This window comes from Canis lupus, chromosome 4 (genome assembly GCF_003254725.2).
Source record: "Canis lupus dingo isolate Sandy chromosome 4, ASM325472v2, whole genome shotgun sequence".
NCBI lineage: Eukaryota > Metazoa > Chordata > Mammalia > Carnivora > Canidae > Canis > Canis lupus.
This window is the reverse complement of record NC_064246.1, coordinates 20420642-20436812: the sequence shown is the minus strand read 5'-3', so window position 1 is coordinate 20436812 and position 16171 is coordinate 20420642. Positions and strand designations below refer to the sequence as shown.

General features: G+C 41.2%; 1 protein-coding gene across 3 annotated transcripts in view; it reads right to left on the bottom strand.

Annotated features, from left to right (window-relative positions):
• Window positions 1-5667: 5667 nt before the first annotated feature.
• STOX1 (storkhead box 1) overlaps window positions 5668-16171 on the bottom strand; it is a 51165-nt gene continuing 40661 nt past the window's right edge. The window contains exons 2-4 of one of the 3 annotated variants that reach the window (XM_025434308.3): window positions 15816-15968; window positions 10807-13138; window positions 5668-6102 (exon numbers count right to left, since the gene is read on the bottom strand). In XM_025434308.3, coding sequence (XP_025290093.3) covers window positions 5955-6102; window positions 10807-13138; window positions 15816-15968 — 2633 coding nt within the window. In that variant the 3' untranslated portion in view covers window positions 5668-5954. The remainder of the gene's footprint in view (window positions 6103-10806; window positions 13139-15815; window positions 15969-16171) is intronic. The other 2 variants (XM_049109021.1, XM_049109022.1) reach the window with 2 other exon arrangements.

Below are 16171 nucleotides of genomic sequence, written 5' to 3'. Positions count from 1 at the left end.
TCCTGAGTCTCCAGGATCAGGCCCTTGGCCGAAGGCAGGCGCTAAACCGCTGCGCCACCCGGGCTGCCCCAAAACTAACAAGTATATTAAGTTTCAGAATCACTTTTCACATTTTTCAGAATGACCTGTGATTCACGACACTCTACAATCCCTGCCTTTCTAAGCCCCAAACCTATTGAATCAAACTTCTGTCTGAAACCAAGTCATAAGTAACTTCAAGCTGTGGCTTAGCTGGAAAAAAAAATCTGAGTACTACCAAATTTGGGTAACTCTATGTTCTCTCCATAGATATCAACTGGAAAACTTGGGAATGATAAGGAATGGAGAATTTTTTTCTCTTATTCTAACTCTCAAAGAGATTTGTATCTGATGATAAAATGTATTGGAGAGAACATGGAGGAGTATAATTTAAACGTACAAGTAATTCAAAATATAATCTTATTAGAATCTTTATTTTCCAAAATATCTTTTTCAAAGAGTTTGTTTATTCATGAAACATGAAGAGAGAGGCAGAGAAGCAGGCTCCTTGCAGGGAGCCCCATGTGGGACTTGATCCTGGGACTCCAGGATCACGCCCTGAGCCAAAAGGAGATGCTCAACCACTGAGCCACTTAGGCATACCATTTTCCAAAAAATCTTACAGAGTCACTGATATAATTTATATCTTAAAATATAAGAGTTGGGGTGCTTCATCTATTGCTGTTCCATGAATCTATAAAGATATCTCTTGCCTTTGGCTTCAGCTCCTTTAACTCCTTGACCTTAAGATATGAAAATAATAGGACTATACACTTACCCCTCTCTGGTCATTCTCAAATGTACAGGGCTAGATTTTTTTTTTTTAACTCTATAGTTAAAAAGTAGAAGGTTTAAGAAGTCATTTTGCATCTGCAGGTCAATCTTACATGACAAAAGGAATCAAACTATCATTTAAAAATGTTTTAAGATGGAAATAGTTTAAGGAGCAATTATAGTTGATTAAAGAATATTGGAGGATTGAATGAGTGTTTTAGGGCAGCCCGGGTGGTTCAGCGGTTTAGTGCCGCCTTCAGCCCGGGGTGTGGTCCTGGGGACCCAGAATCAAGTCCCATGTCGGGCTCCCTGCGAGGAGTCTGCTTCTCCCTCTGCCTGGGTCTCTGCCCCTCTCTCTCTCTGTCTCTCAGGAATAAATAAAATCCTAAAAAAAAAAAAAAAAAAAAAAAAAAAGTGTTTTAGAGTACTAAGAAGCAAGGAGAAAATGAAAGAAGGAACAGGAGGGATGTTTCTGCCATTGTTAGCTACATGACTCGGCCAACTCAACCCTAAAACCTGGTCTTTTTTGTTAGTAATATGGAGACAAACATGCCTTCCTCACTGATAGTGCAGGGGAATTGGGAGGATCAGCTGAAATAGCAATACTGCAAAGATGATATACAGAGCTGCTTACGTTTCTACCTTTAGCTCGGGGTTTTGACAGGATTTGAAAGCCTTGAAGAAAACATATCTTTGAACACATTTAGCACATGTATATTTATGTATATGTGTAGCTCCTAATTCAAACTTGGAAAAGCTTTTTTTAAGATTTCTAAGTAATCTCTCCACCCAACGTGGGGCTTGTACTCACAACCTCAAGATTAAAGAGTCCCACACTCCACCAACTGAGCTCGCCTAGAGCCTCTGGAAAAAAGCTTTTTAACTTTAACCTTTGGAAAGAGATCGTACAGTTTCTCTAGCCAATTACTTTCTAAATGTTTTGAGTCAAGTGCTGGAAGAGTAGTGACATCAGCAATCCAGACGAGGGCACTATGACTCAAGAAATGGAAGCTGCTACAGAGGCCCATGTTTCTAAGGTTTCAAAAGAGGATTTGTAGAGGCCAGCAAAGTAGTCATGAGTTTGTTTTGGATACTCCCCATTCTTGTTTCATGATTCTTGTGATTCTTGAGTCTCTCTTCCTCACTCATTTTGGCAGTAGTCTCTTCCCCATTCCCCAAAAGCCTTCACAGTAGAAGGGGTTCTCAAAATGTAGTGGACCCCAATTTTCAAAACTACTGTTCTCTGCATTGTTTTTTTTTTCGTCATAGATCTGACATTTTTTTTTAAGATTTTATTTATTCATGAGAGACACAGAGAGAGAGAGAGGCAGAAACACAGGCAGAGGGAGAAGCAGGCTCCATGCAAGGAGCCCGATGTGGGACTCGATCCCTGGTCTCCAGGATCACACCCTGGGCTGCAGGCTGCGGCTAAACCCGTTGCGCCACTGGGGCTGCCCTGACATTTTTTTTAAAGATTTTATTTATTCATAGAGAGAGGCAGAGACACAGGCAGAGGGAGAAGCAGGCTCCATACAGGAAGCCTGACGTGGGACTCCATCCCTGGTCTCCAGGATCACACCCCAGGCTGCAGGTGGCGCTAAAGCGCTGCGCCACCGGGCTGCCCAGATCTGACTTTTTTTTTTTTAAGATTTTATTTATTTGAAAGAGAGACAGAGCACAAGCAGGGGGAGCAGGAGAGGGAGAAGTATGCTCTCCACCAAGCAAGGAGCCCAATGTGGGGCTCGATCCCAGGACCCTGAGATCATGACCCGAGCCAAAGGCAGAGGCTTAAACAACTGAGCCACCCAGGTACCCCAGATCTGACATTTTGAAATCTTTGTCTGCTAAACTGCATTTAGTAATAGAATCATAATCATTCTCCTAATCTATACATAAGATAGAAATTTAGTTTAGCAATGTCACACCAGCCTGTGATTGTGTATATTATTGAGCTGGTATAATTTCAACCACTGCCAAAGAAACTTGTTGTAATTAGCAAGGAGTTAATAAGCAAAGGGAATAAACAGTTTCTATTAGGATTTTCGAAATCTAGAAAATACCTCGCAGAAGCCAGCTACTCTCTAAGGATTCCTATGGGTCTGAGATTCCAGATAAGAGAGGATGATCTCAGAATATATGAAATGTCTAAAATAAGCCCACACTTTACATATTTTATTCCTATTATAGCATCAGATGTTAACTGAAAACTTGTTAGCCAAGGCATAATACCTTCCCAGGCAAATCTGGGTTTGAATTGATGAAACTTCTTATAATCTTTTTTTTTTTTTTAAAGATTTTATTTATTTATTCATGGAAGACACAGAGAGAGAGGCAGAGACACAGGCAGAGGGAGAAGCAGGCTCCATGCAGGGAACCCGATGTGGGCCTTGATCCCGGGTCTCCAGGATCACATCCCGGGCTGAAGGCGGCGCTAACCCGCTGAGCCACCAGGGCTGCCCTATAATCTTTTTTTTTTTAACTTCTTATAATCTTAACCTAAAGGACTGAATCTCTAAATAGAGGAATTCCAGACAACCTAGCAAAAACAGAGGACCTGCATAGTAGGTGATGTATTCACCTGACAAGTTTTGTGAATATATAAATAAAAATATACACACAAATTTATAATAATATCAGGTGCCTCCTACATTGGGCACTTTGAATAGATCAGCCTCAGATCTTACAACAATTATATATCATTACTATCTCCCTTTTACAGATGAGAAAACTGAATCAGAGAAGTTTGAAAACTTTATCACACAGCTCCCAAGGATTGTAATTGGGATTCAAACTTGTCTGACTCCTAAGCTCAGGTCATCATGCTGCCTCAAGAGAACAATTTTCTCCTTAGAGAATAGACCACAATGGGGAAGAGAAATCAAGAACTAATGTTATCATGCACAAATTAATATTGGGGGGGAAATGCAAGTCACCTTTTTAGAGAATAATCTCCCAAACAACTAACACATATACCCATCTTTAACATCTGTAGTCATATGTTGTATTTTGTAGAAGGAAAGTTTTATTGGTTTCATAATCTTCATTTTATTTTATTTTATTATTTTTTAAAAGATTTTATTTATTCATGAGAGTACAGAGAGAGAGAGAGGTGGAGACACAGGCAGAGGGAGAAGCAGGCTCCATGCAGGGAGCCTGATGTGGGACTCGATCCCGGGACTCCAGGATTGCGCCCTGGGCCGAAGGCAGGCGCCAAACTGCTGAGCCACCCAGGGATCCCCAATAATCTTCATTTTAATACATTCAGAAAGTGTCATAATGCATCTAGTGGCAAAATTAGATGGATTTCATTGGTCTCTACATATGACTAGAGCCACACAAGACTTTGGATCCCTCCAGTCTATTAAGAAATTTGTCCAACTTCAAAATCAAAGATAGGACAGAGTTGTTGTTGCTCTTTTTTCCCAAGGATTGACAGGGATAGCTGTAGAAAAATGGAGAACTAAAAGAACTCAGGAATCTCCCATGTGCTTAGTATTTTGCAGGATCCTTAGTCTTTTTCTTTTTTCCTTGAGACACATTTGACATATAACCCTCACCATATTTTATAAGCACAAAACCTTACAGTTGGAAGGAATCTTCAAAATCATCTAGTTCAGCAATCCTGATAAGTACTGGAAATACCTCTGCAGCATACCAATCAAAGGATTACCAAGCCTCTGCTTGAATGCCCTAAAGAATGAGAAATTCATTCTTTTATAAAAAAGTGTTTGTTTCATTTATAGATGGTTTTGACTAATGGAAAGTTCTTTAAATAAGCTGAAATCTTTCTTCTAACTTTCATTCGCAGATAATGATTCCAAGCTATAAGACCCCCCAAAACAATGCCTCCCTCATAAGCCTTTTCTTGGTACTTTGCCCAAGTTTCAAATGTCCTTGGGACCACAGCTGATTTTCTTCGAAAGCCATGGTAGGTTGTTCAGAGCCACTAAAAGCCAACAGTTAGGAGCAAGTGGGCCAACCGCTGCAAAACACAGCAACGTATCTGATCTCCCCTCCACTGCACTACACCACCGCCACCACCACCTGTACCAGGAGGCAGTCTCCATGGTGCTGAGCTTCATCTTACCTTCACTGTTATCAGGACAGTGAGAATTAAAAGAGGCACTCTCCAATTATTTAATCATGCTTGAGATCTAAGACCTTAACGATCCTTAGAAACGTCTTAGAAGAAACATCCCCTCAACCATAAGTCAGCATTAGCAACTATCCAATATGCTGAAGCCAGTCTTGACTGCTCCATGTTCCCCAAACCCAAGAGAATAGACCATTTCCACTATTTGGTCTGAAAAGGCCAGCCAGAAAAAATTCCAACAAAGTTATTTAAGTCTTAGTGGAAACAAATGTAAATGAACTATCCATCTTCCATCTTTTCTCCGAGTCTTTAATTCAGAACCTCCTTTTACTCACAAACCATTCTACAACCATTCTACTTCCTTTCTATCTCCACCATCTGAGAACATCCTGACTTCTCACCGCCATGCTATAGAGAGTGCCTCAAATGTGAGAAGAACCAGAAAAATAGTAGACCCAGATGCTGCCACAGGTATTTTGGACATTGACAGTCAGTACAATTTGGGGCCATCTGTTTATATTCAAGGTAGTTGCAGAGAAGATCTTGGCAGCAATGACTGGATAGAAAAAACTCTTATTGCAAAGTACCCAGTACATCTATATAAATTCTTTCTGAGAATAATAAAAGACTTTAGTTGTAAACAAAGCATCTATACAACCCTAACACACTATTTCTGGATTTCTGTGCTGAACTCTAGCGAGATCTTTAAAAGAACTTAATGTGGGTAGAGAAATTCACTAACAGCACCCTATGTATTTGAGAAACTAATGAATGTCTGGCAATTTGATTTAATTACATTTAATTGGAAAAGGACCACGGACTTTATGGGTTTTTTTAATTGTGAAAAATCTATATATTCCCAATAAGCTTCGTAGTACAATAATAAGCTTTAAAAAAAGCTTTAAAACATCAAAAAGGGAAAAAAGCCAGCAACTAGAATAAAATATGTAATGAGATTAACAGCACCTATGCTTGGCTTTAGAGAATTCTTCTATATTCAGCTGGTTAAAATATTCTATATTAATGCTGTACATTCTTATCAAAAGGTTTCCAAAAGAAAAAATAAGAATTAGACATTTATGACTGGAGTTAGTTGTAGTAAGGAATTGGATGTGAGTGTTTGACCATTCTTCGTGCCTTCAAAGTTCTGCAGAAAACTCTGTCTTCTTTTTAGTCCATCCAAAATGACTGAATTATTAGATGCCAGACTCTGTGTCCTAAGATATTAAAAATAACAGAATTATTACCTTCCAAAAGGGCCTGCATTTCTAATCAAAGCATTATGCCTTCATTTATTACTTTGAAGCAGCATAACATTTACTAACACTAAGGTGCACTTATCCTATAAGTTAACCTTTAAAAATCTAAGGTGTGCTCCTTTCGTTTTAAAGCACCTCAGTTATTTGACAGCTACTTTCCAAGAAGTTCATATTTTCAGAACATCTTTTCTCAGATCCAATATCAGTTATATTCTAGTCAAAAACAATAAGCTCCCAGGGTGCCTAGCTGGCTCCATGGGAAGAGCCTGCAACTGTTGATCTCAGGATTGTGAGTTCAAGCCTCAGTTGGGTGTAGAGATTACTTAAACAAACTTTTAAAAAGAAGAAAAGAAAAATATTGTCCCTGAAAACCTCTTCTATACAACTCAAGTGTAATTTGTTTCTTTTTTGAGAAGTCATATGAAGGAGAAAAGCCAACTATAATATTTTTCACATTGACAATGTTCTTTTCCAAGGAGCTAGCTATAGGTTAGGTTAGTCCTTTATCTAAACACATCTGCTTTGCTTCAGCCAAATCAAATTACTTGTTTGGGCATTTTGCTTTTTTTTTTTTTTTTTTTTTTTTTTTGATTTTTATTTATTTATGATAGTCACAGAGAGAGAGGCAGAGACACAGGCAGAGGGAGAAGCAGGCTCCATGCACCGGGAGCCCGATGTGGGATTCGATCCCGGGTCTCCAGGATCGCGCCCTGGGCCAAAGGCAGGTGCCAAACCGCTGCGCCACCAGGGATCCCGGGCATTTTGCTTTTGACATTCCCCATTTCCCACCTATTCTCTCTATTACATGCTCATCACATTGATATGCCTCAAAAATGTGTCCTCCAATTGAAGTGTTCCCTTAAACATCTCATCACTCTAATTCCACATCTCTTTGGCAGTTATGAAGAGTTTCTGCTTTGTCTTTTTTTTTCTTTAAGGAAACCCTACCCCCAATGTGGGGCTCCAACTCACAACCCCAAGATCAACAGTCATGTGCCCTATCAACTGAGCCAGCCAAATCCCCCTCTGCTTTGTACTTGAGTTCAATTTGTCTGTTTGTTGGTCTACTTAAGACCAACTTGTCTGTTTTATTGTTTGTTGTTGGTCTACTTAAGTAAAGTGTAAGCTTCCTGTAGGTAGCAGCAGCATCTTACTCATCTCTATTCCTGTAATTCTTGTAACAGTTAGGGCATATAGTTTACGTTCAAATGCTATCTTCCCTCCCTTTTCTTCTACATATCTTTAATGCTTATACTTACAAGTCTTTCAAGAGAACTATATTATAAACAATTTTTAAGAAATTAAATTTCTCGGGGATCCCTGGGTGGCGCAGCGGTTTGGCGCCTGCCTTTGGCCCAGGGCGCGATCCTGGAGACCCGGGATCGAATCCCACGTCGGGCTTCCGGTGCATGGAGCCTGCTTCTCCCTCTGCCTGTGTCTCTGCCTCTCTCTCTCTCTGTGTGTGACTATTATATATAAATAAAAAATTAAAAAAAAATTAAATTTCTCAAGATTTCACAAATTTATTTTTTTTATTTTTTTTTTAATTTTTTTTTATTTTATTTATTTATGATAGTCACAGAGAGAGAGAGAGAGGCAGAGACACAGGCAGAGGGAGAAGCAGGCTCCATGCACCGGGAGCCTGATGTGGGATTCGATCCCGGGTCTCCAGGATCACGGCCTGGGCCAAAGGCAGGCGCCAAACCACTGCGCCACCCAGGGATCCCCAAGATTTCACAAATTTAAATTCTCAGCTGCATGTCAAGGAGTAATTTCCCTTAACTGTTTTAGGTTTGATTTTTTGTTGTTGTTCCTGCTTTTGCCAGAGAGAGAGAGGGAACTCGTGGCTTGTTGGCTAACACTACCATTGCTTACTTTGCGGACATTATGTTTTGATACTTTATTTTTTTTCTAAACCCAGATTTTATTTATTTGACAAGAAAGAGTGCACAAGCAGGGGGAACGGCAGGCAGAGGGAGAGGAAAAAGCGGGCTCCCCACTGGGCAGGAAGCCCTATGTGGGGCTTGATCCCAGGACCCTGAGATCATGACCTGTGCTGAAGGCAGACGCTCAACGACTAAGCCATTTAGGAGCCCCATTTTTTTGATACTTTAAAGACTTGATATGAATTAAACAATTGCTTCAAGCAGAAAAGATCTGTTGTCTAAAAAAGTGAAGATTATGTTTTAAAAATGCAGACCCCGGGCAGCCCTGGTGGCGCAGCGGTTTAGCGCCACCTGCAGCCCGGGGTGTGATCCTGGAGACCCAGGATTGAGTCCCGTATTGGGCTCCCTGCATGGAGCCTGCTTCTCCCTCTGCCTGTGTCTCTGCCTCTCTGTCTCTCTCTGTGTGACTATCATGAATAAATAAATAAAATCTTTAGAAAAAATAAATAATAAATAATTCTATTTATAAACACACAGATGTCTGAAAGAACATAAGCCAAACTATTAAAAACGTGTAGGTCACTTCAACAGAAAGGCAATGGCAAAAGTTGGGGAATGGAGACCTCAAATTTTACTATTCATTTATTTAACGATTTTATTTATTCATGAGAGACAGAGAGGCAGAGACAGAGGCAGAGGGAGAAGCAGGCTCCATGCAGGGAGCCCAAGCAGGACTCGATCCCGGGACTCCGGGATCATGACCTGAGCCGAAGGCAGATGCTCAACTGCTGAGCCACCCAGGCATCCCTATTTATTTTTAAAGATTAATTAATTTATTTTTTTAGTTTTATTTTATTTTTAAAAGATTTTATTTATTCATGACAGACACACACACACACACACACACACAGAGGCAGAGACACAGGCAGAGGGAGAAGCAGGTTCCATGCAGGGAGCCCGACGTGGGACTCGATCCTGCGACTCCAGGATCAGGCCCTTGGCTGAAGGCGGCACTAAACTGCTGAGCCACCCGGGCTGCCCTATTTATTTATTTTAGAGAGAGAAAGCACATGCGCTAGCTGAGGGAGGAGCAGAGGGAGAAGAAGAATCTCAAGCAGATTCCCCACTGAGCGTGGAGCCCAACACAGGGCTTGATCCCATGACCCTGAGATCATGACGTGAGCCAAAATCAAAGAGTTGGACACTCAACTGACTGAGCCATCCACGTGTCTCCATTTTTACTTTTTTATATTTCCTTTTTTAAAAAATATTTTATTTATTTGAGAGAGCACACAAGCGGGGTGTGGGGTGGCAAAGGGAGAGGGAGAAGCAGATTCCCTGCTGAGCTGGGAGCCTGACATGGGACTAAATTCAGGAACCCTGAGACCATGGCCTTGAGCTGAAGACAGATGTTTTACTGACTTCACGTAGGCACCCCTATCTTTTACATTTCTGTATTACTTTACTTCAAAATGAAGCACACAAGTTTATGTAATAAAAAGCTAGTAAAGATATATGCCAAATTTTAAGATTAGCTTTTTAAAAAAGATTTTATTTATTTATTCATGAAAGACACAGAGAGCCAGAGCCAGAGGCAGGGGGAGAAGCAGGCTCCCTAAAGAGAGCATGATACAGGACTCACTCCTAGGACCCCAAGGATCATTACCTGAGCAAAAGGCAGATGCTCAACCACCAACCCACCCAGGTGCCCCTAAGATGAACTTTTTGAAAACTAAGAATATGAGGAGAATGTTCACAATGTAATATCATTTGAAAAAAGCACCATGCAAAATAAGAACTACAGTATAGGTAAAACATTTAAACAAAATAAATAGATCAATATATTCAGACTCAAGTGTTATAAATATACCACATATAAAAGTGTTATAAAGATAAAAATATAAAAGGATTTTTAAAAAATATCTAAACAGTAGAGTAATTATAGGTGTTCAGTACTGGGGTGCTTGGGTGGCTCAGTTAGTTAAGCATCCAGCTCTTGACTCTGGCTCAGACATGATCTCAGACTCCTGGGATCAAGCGCCATGTCAGGCTCCAAACTCGGCCGGGAGTCTGCGTGAGGATTTCTCTTCCTCTCCCTCTGCCCCTGCCCCTGTCCACTGGCGTGCTCTCTCTCAAATCTTTTTTAAAAACCACTTTTCGGGACTTCTCAAACATTCTCTTATGATTATACTACTTTCATAATCTAAACAATGTTATTTAAACAAATTAGCATGGATAATATTGGTGGAAAGTAGCTGCATCTCTTTCTCGACCTGTGTAGAACTAAAAATATACGTGAAAACTTCCAACCTTCAGTTCAGAAAGCGCTTCATTTATAGCAGCTCATTCCTGTTTTTTAGAAATAATTCAAGATTTAGGGCAGCCCGGGTGGCTCAGCGGTTTACCGCTGCCTTCAGCCCAGGGCGTGATCCTGGAGTCCCGGGATCGAGTCCCATGTCAGGCTCCCTGCATGGAGCCTGCTTCTCCCTCTGCCTGTGTCTCTGCCTCTCTCTGTGTGTCTCATGAATAAATAAATAAAATCTTAAAAATAATAATTCAAGATTTAGAAGTAGTAAATTTTGGTTAACATAAATAATGAACTCTATCCTATTATATAAGATATTTCATTGTAATTGTATACAATTTATTCAGTAAAGGCTGGTATGTCACTATAAAAAGTTTATTCAGGAGTCTCCCACTAGATAATTCAATACATCCTTGATTTTAATAACTCCTGAGGAACACTGGTCCATCAAACACTTGTCCACATACTTACCGTGGAGAATCTATGCCACTGTCTCCTGCCATGCTATGATTTTCTGCTCCTTCCAAATGGCTGTGTTCACGTTGGATATCCTGAGCCAACACTGGCATATGGGAAGTGGTGAAAACTACCTTTTCTGTGAACTGCCTTCTCATTCCCTGACTCTGAGCGCTCAGACTCCAGCTAGTCGGTTTCTTTGCAGTGTCACCAATAGAGTCTTGTAGGGTTTCAGTCTCTGAATTGGCTTTCTTTGTGCTATAGTAATCAAATGTACTTCCCTCAGTTTGGCCAGAGGTCACGAAGCTAGGTTCTTCCTCATAGTTAAAACTGGACTGAGTCCCCGAACTGAGGCCACTGCTTCCAGCCAAGAGATTAGGTGTTTGGCTTTCACCTGGGTTAGTGAAAAACCCAGAGGGTCTGTAACACTCATTTCCTTTCAGCACCTGCAGCTCAGACCTGTGTATTTTGCTGTTGTACTCAGTCACAGATCTTTTGGTCACTTTTTGTTTTCCCAAATGATTCCACTTGCTTCTCCCCGTAAAGGAATACTGAATGTGGCCAGGCAGCATTTGACATAAGTCCTCATTCCCAGAAAAGTCTTCCTCATCTAGATACAATGAACTACAGGCACCATCATCATCTTCCAATTCATTCTGATACAAGGCCTGATTATCATCAGAAAGCCCTTCGTTTTCTAGACTTATAGTCTCTGCTTCCTGGACAAGTGCCTTTCTCACTGATATGTCTTCTAAGTCTCCGTCTTGTCTCTCAGGTTGTCTCAAATAGTTCGTACCAACTGGGTAATCCAAAAGACCAAGATTTTGGAACTGGTGTATTGTTTTTTCAACTAGTCTACAAGCAGAGGATGCATGGCCTACAGAGGGGGAGCCTTGTGGTAACAGGACATGCTGTGTTTCTTTTGCCTCCCCTAAGGCGTCAAAGTGAGAATAACTTTTCCTCAAGATCTCAGGGATTACCTCGTTTTTTCCACCACATACATCATATCTCAACATGCTTTTCCTAAAGGAACATTTACTGCCATCTTGCAAAACACTACACTGACAGTAATTTAAGAGGGGATCTCTTAAGTCATCACTGGTAGGTTTGACAGTAGAGTCACTCATATAAATGGATTCCACCACCGGTTTATCTTTACATGGCTCAGCATGTGGTTGTTTGGCTTCACTCTCAAAGATTCTTAAGGAATCCGGAGACCCTGACCTTTGGAAAGGCTTTCCCTTTGGTCTAGTCTGACCGGCTTTTAGGTCACTGGTCTTCCGGATGTTGTGCCCTTTGGTTATTGGGGTCCCTCGGTGAGGCAAACCCTGGAAAGGATTACTAATTCGCTTCTTGTAAATCAAGTGGGAACCCAGCACTGATAGATTCTCAAGTGGTTTCTCAACTACTGCTTCATTTGGGCTCTTAATCCTGGGGGTGGGCTGTGTGGCAGGGAGCTTGGGATGCTTCTGCAGTCTGAGGCTTCCGGGCTGAGGCTCACTTCCCGGACTCCTGACTTTGTGTCTCTCCCTCTGAGAATGGCCTCGCCGCCTCCGAGACTTTGCAGACTGGCCCCGCCTTTTCCTAACTCCCTCTTTTGAAGTATATTTATGCTTAATCGTCAGCATATCAGTGGAAGTGCCCTGGCTATTACATTGTTTCTGTTCTTCGTATTTTTGCATTAAGACTGTATGTTTGATTAAGTTGTCAACGGTCAGAATGGGATTAATTCGTTTGATAATCTCATGTTCAATGTCTCGAGGGATATTGTCCAAGTTATCTTCATCTCGAACAGGCCATTCTTCTGGTGGGAACTGGGCAGAGAAAGTGCTGTGCTCTGTTCTGGACTTCTCCTTCCTGGATATACTACGCCACAAGAGGCTAAAGCCAAACTTCTTGCCTTTTTCTCTGTCTTTTGCGTATGGTAATGGTTTGGCGCTTTCACAGATGTGATGCTCAGACACTGAAACTGCTCGATTCTGAACCAAAGATTTGGATTCCTGAAGATCTTTCTGGCTTTTCCTAGACACTTCTGCAGCAGCGGGTGTCTCTACATTCGGAGGGCACGGATCAGGGAAACACCGGCAAGACTGGCAATGGGAAATGTGGGCAGCGTTTTCAGCTAACTCCGTACAGCTCGCCATGCTCACCAGATATGTAATGCGAGTTGGCATTGGGTGACTTTCATCTGATTGGTCTCTCTTACTGTCTTGGGGGGTTGCATTTGTGATGAAGTAAGTCTGAGGAGTGACTATGAAGTATCCCTCTCCAGTGTGATAAATTTTCCTTTCTTTAATCAGAGTTCCCAGGGTGGTATACAGAACATCTTGAGATGGGATTGCAATGCCTAAAACAAACAAGCATTTTATTGTACCGATAGATTTTGTTTTTTTTTATTTTTTTTATTTTTTTTTAGATTTTGAATTAAAAAAAAAAAACACTTTGATGAGTGAAATCAGTAACTCAGAAATGACCACACATTTGCTTGATGAAACCAGAGCTAACTGTAACCCAATTAATATATGTAAGTAAAATGCCAAAGAAGCATTAATAATAGTCACAATTTGAGTATTGGTCTACACAAATAGATAGTAGTAAATTAATAGTTAAGTAGAGAAAAAAATCTGAGTTCACTTGAATACAAACAAGTTCTACAACCCCATTATGAATTTAAATTTTGATTTCTTGGAAGCAAACATGGGAATTTTGGAAAACTGCAGCCTCATTGCTTAAATCTTAGTAAGAATCTAAAGAGAAGGGAACCCTGGGTGGCACAGTGGTTTGGTGCCTGCCTTTGGCCCAGGGCGCGATCCTGGGGACCCGGGATCGAATCCCATGTCGGGCTCCCGGGGAATGGAGCCTGCGTCTCCCTCTGCCTGTGTCTCTGCCTCTCTCTCTCTCTCTCTCTGTGTGACTATCATAAATAAAAAAAAATTAAAAAAAAAAAAAAAAGAATCTAAAGAGAAAATGGAAACCAGTCTGTGCCAGGTTGAAGGCAAACTACCTAATATCTGTATTATGATAGTTTCTCAAAGTAGGAAGGTAACGATTTTAAAAGAAATTCCCTTTTCTAACTAGCAGGGTTCAAAATTGTATTTATACTGTGAAACATGTTTGTATAACACTGGAAGAAAATACATCAATATATTAACATTGATTTTCTTTGGGTGGTGGTACTGTAAGTGGTTACTTTTCTATATTTTCTTGATTTTTCTACAATAAGCATATTCATTTTATAATGGGAAAAATTAAAAATACTATTATACATCCATGCATTGGGATATCATGCAGGTGTGAAAAGAATGAAATAAATCGATATATAATAATATAGAAAGGGTCGCCTGGGTGGCTCAGTGGTTGAGCATCTGCCTTTGGCTTGGGTTGTGACCTCAGTCCTAGGATAGAGTTTTATATCGGGCTTCCCGCAGGGAGCCTGCTTCTCCCTCTGCCTATGTCTCTGCCTCTCTGTATCTCTCATGAATAAATAAAATCTGGGCAGCCCGAGTGGCCAGGGGTTTAGCACCGGTTTCAGCCCAGGGTGTGGACCTGGAGACCCAGGATCGAGTCCCACGTGGGGCTCCCTGCATGGAGCCTGCTTCTCCCTCTGCCTATGTCTCTGCCTCTCTGTGTGTGTCTCTCGTGAATAAATAAAATCTTTACTAAATAAATAAATAAATAAATAAATAAATAAATAAATAAATAAAATCTTTAAAAAAAAATACAGGAAGATCTCCAAAACTTTTTAAAAAAGATTTATTTGAGAGAGCGTGTAACCATGGGGGGTAGGGCAGGGCAGGAGAGAGAGAATCTCAAGCGGACTACTCACTGAATTTGGAGCGTGCTGTACGGCTCCACTCCCTAGGGCTCAGTTTTACGACCCTGAGATCATGATCTGAGCCAAAATCAAGAGTGAGGAATTCAACTGACTGAGGCACCCAGGCACCCCTCCAAAATATTTTTTTAACTTAGGCAAGGCGCAGACCGACTGTAAAAATGATCCAGGGCAGCCCCGGTGGCCCAGTGGTTTAGCGTCTGCCTTCGGCCCAGGGTGTGATCCTGGAGACCCGGGATCAGGTCCCAAGTCAAGCTCCCTGCATGGAGCCTACTTCTCCCTCTGCCTGTGTGTCTGCCTCTCTCTCTCTCTCTCTCTCTCTCTCTGTGTGTGTGTCTCTCATGAGTAAATAAAATCTTTTTTAAAAAGAATGATTCAATTTATATTATTAAAAGAATACATATACTCAAATGCAATTTATGAACATATACACAGTAAATGATAAACAATAGAGCTGTCGGGGATCCCTGGGTGGCTCATCGGTTTAGCGCCACCTTCAGCCCAGGGTGTGATCCTGGAGACCCAGGATCGAGTCCCGCGTCCGGCTCCCCGCATGGAGCCTGCTTCTTCCTCTGCCTGTGTCTCTGCCTCTCTCTCTCTCTGTGTGTCTCTCATGAATAAATAAAATCTTAAAAAAAAAATAGGCACTATCACTTCTGGGAAGTGGCAATGGAAGAAAGGGATGGAGGTGGGGGAGAAGATAAACTTTTCCTTTTTTTTTTTGCTTTGTACTCCTTTCTACAGTACAATTTGTTTATTGCCATAAGAACTGATTTCTAAAAAGCTCATCTGGAAAGTAAAAGAAAAATGCCCTTCTTGGGCAGCCTGGGTGGCTCAGTGGTTTAGCAAAAACGCCTGCCTTCAGCCCAGGGCGTGATCCTGGAGTCCCAGGATGGAGTCCCATGTCAGGCTCCCTGCATGGAGCCTGCTTCTCCCTCTGCCTGGGTCTCTGCCTCTCTCTCTCTCTCTCTCTGTGTGTGTGTGTGTGTGTGTCTCATGAATGAATAAATAAAATCTTAAAAAGAAATGCCCTTCTCAAATTGTTGATGCAGGCCTTTTCCTAGCAGGGCTCTAATACAAGGTTCGACAACAGAAGAAAAAGTGGTTATTGCCCAGTTTATTTACATATTTAAGATGATTTATAAAGTGAAAGCAAACACATGCAATGAACTAATAAAACGTGTCACGCTACCTGGGTAGTGTTTCATCAAGTGCTCCAATAACGATTCCTGTGTCACCACAATCTGAGCAGCATTCATATCAGATACAGCACAGCAAAGAACTTCAGCCAAAGGTATAAACTGAGACTGAGCTATTGGATTCATTTGCACTGGAAAGACATCACCTAATCGGAGGTTAAAAAAAAGGAAAGATGATACATTTGTAGTAGAAACTCTTTGGAATTAGTGAATCAAGAATAAAAACTGAATAGCACATGGAATTGCTTTTTTTTCATCAGTTTTTCCTCAGAATCTGATAACATGACATGAACAATGACAGAAAGCATAGAAGAAAAAGGTTTACATTCGGGTCCCTACTTTCTAAGAT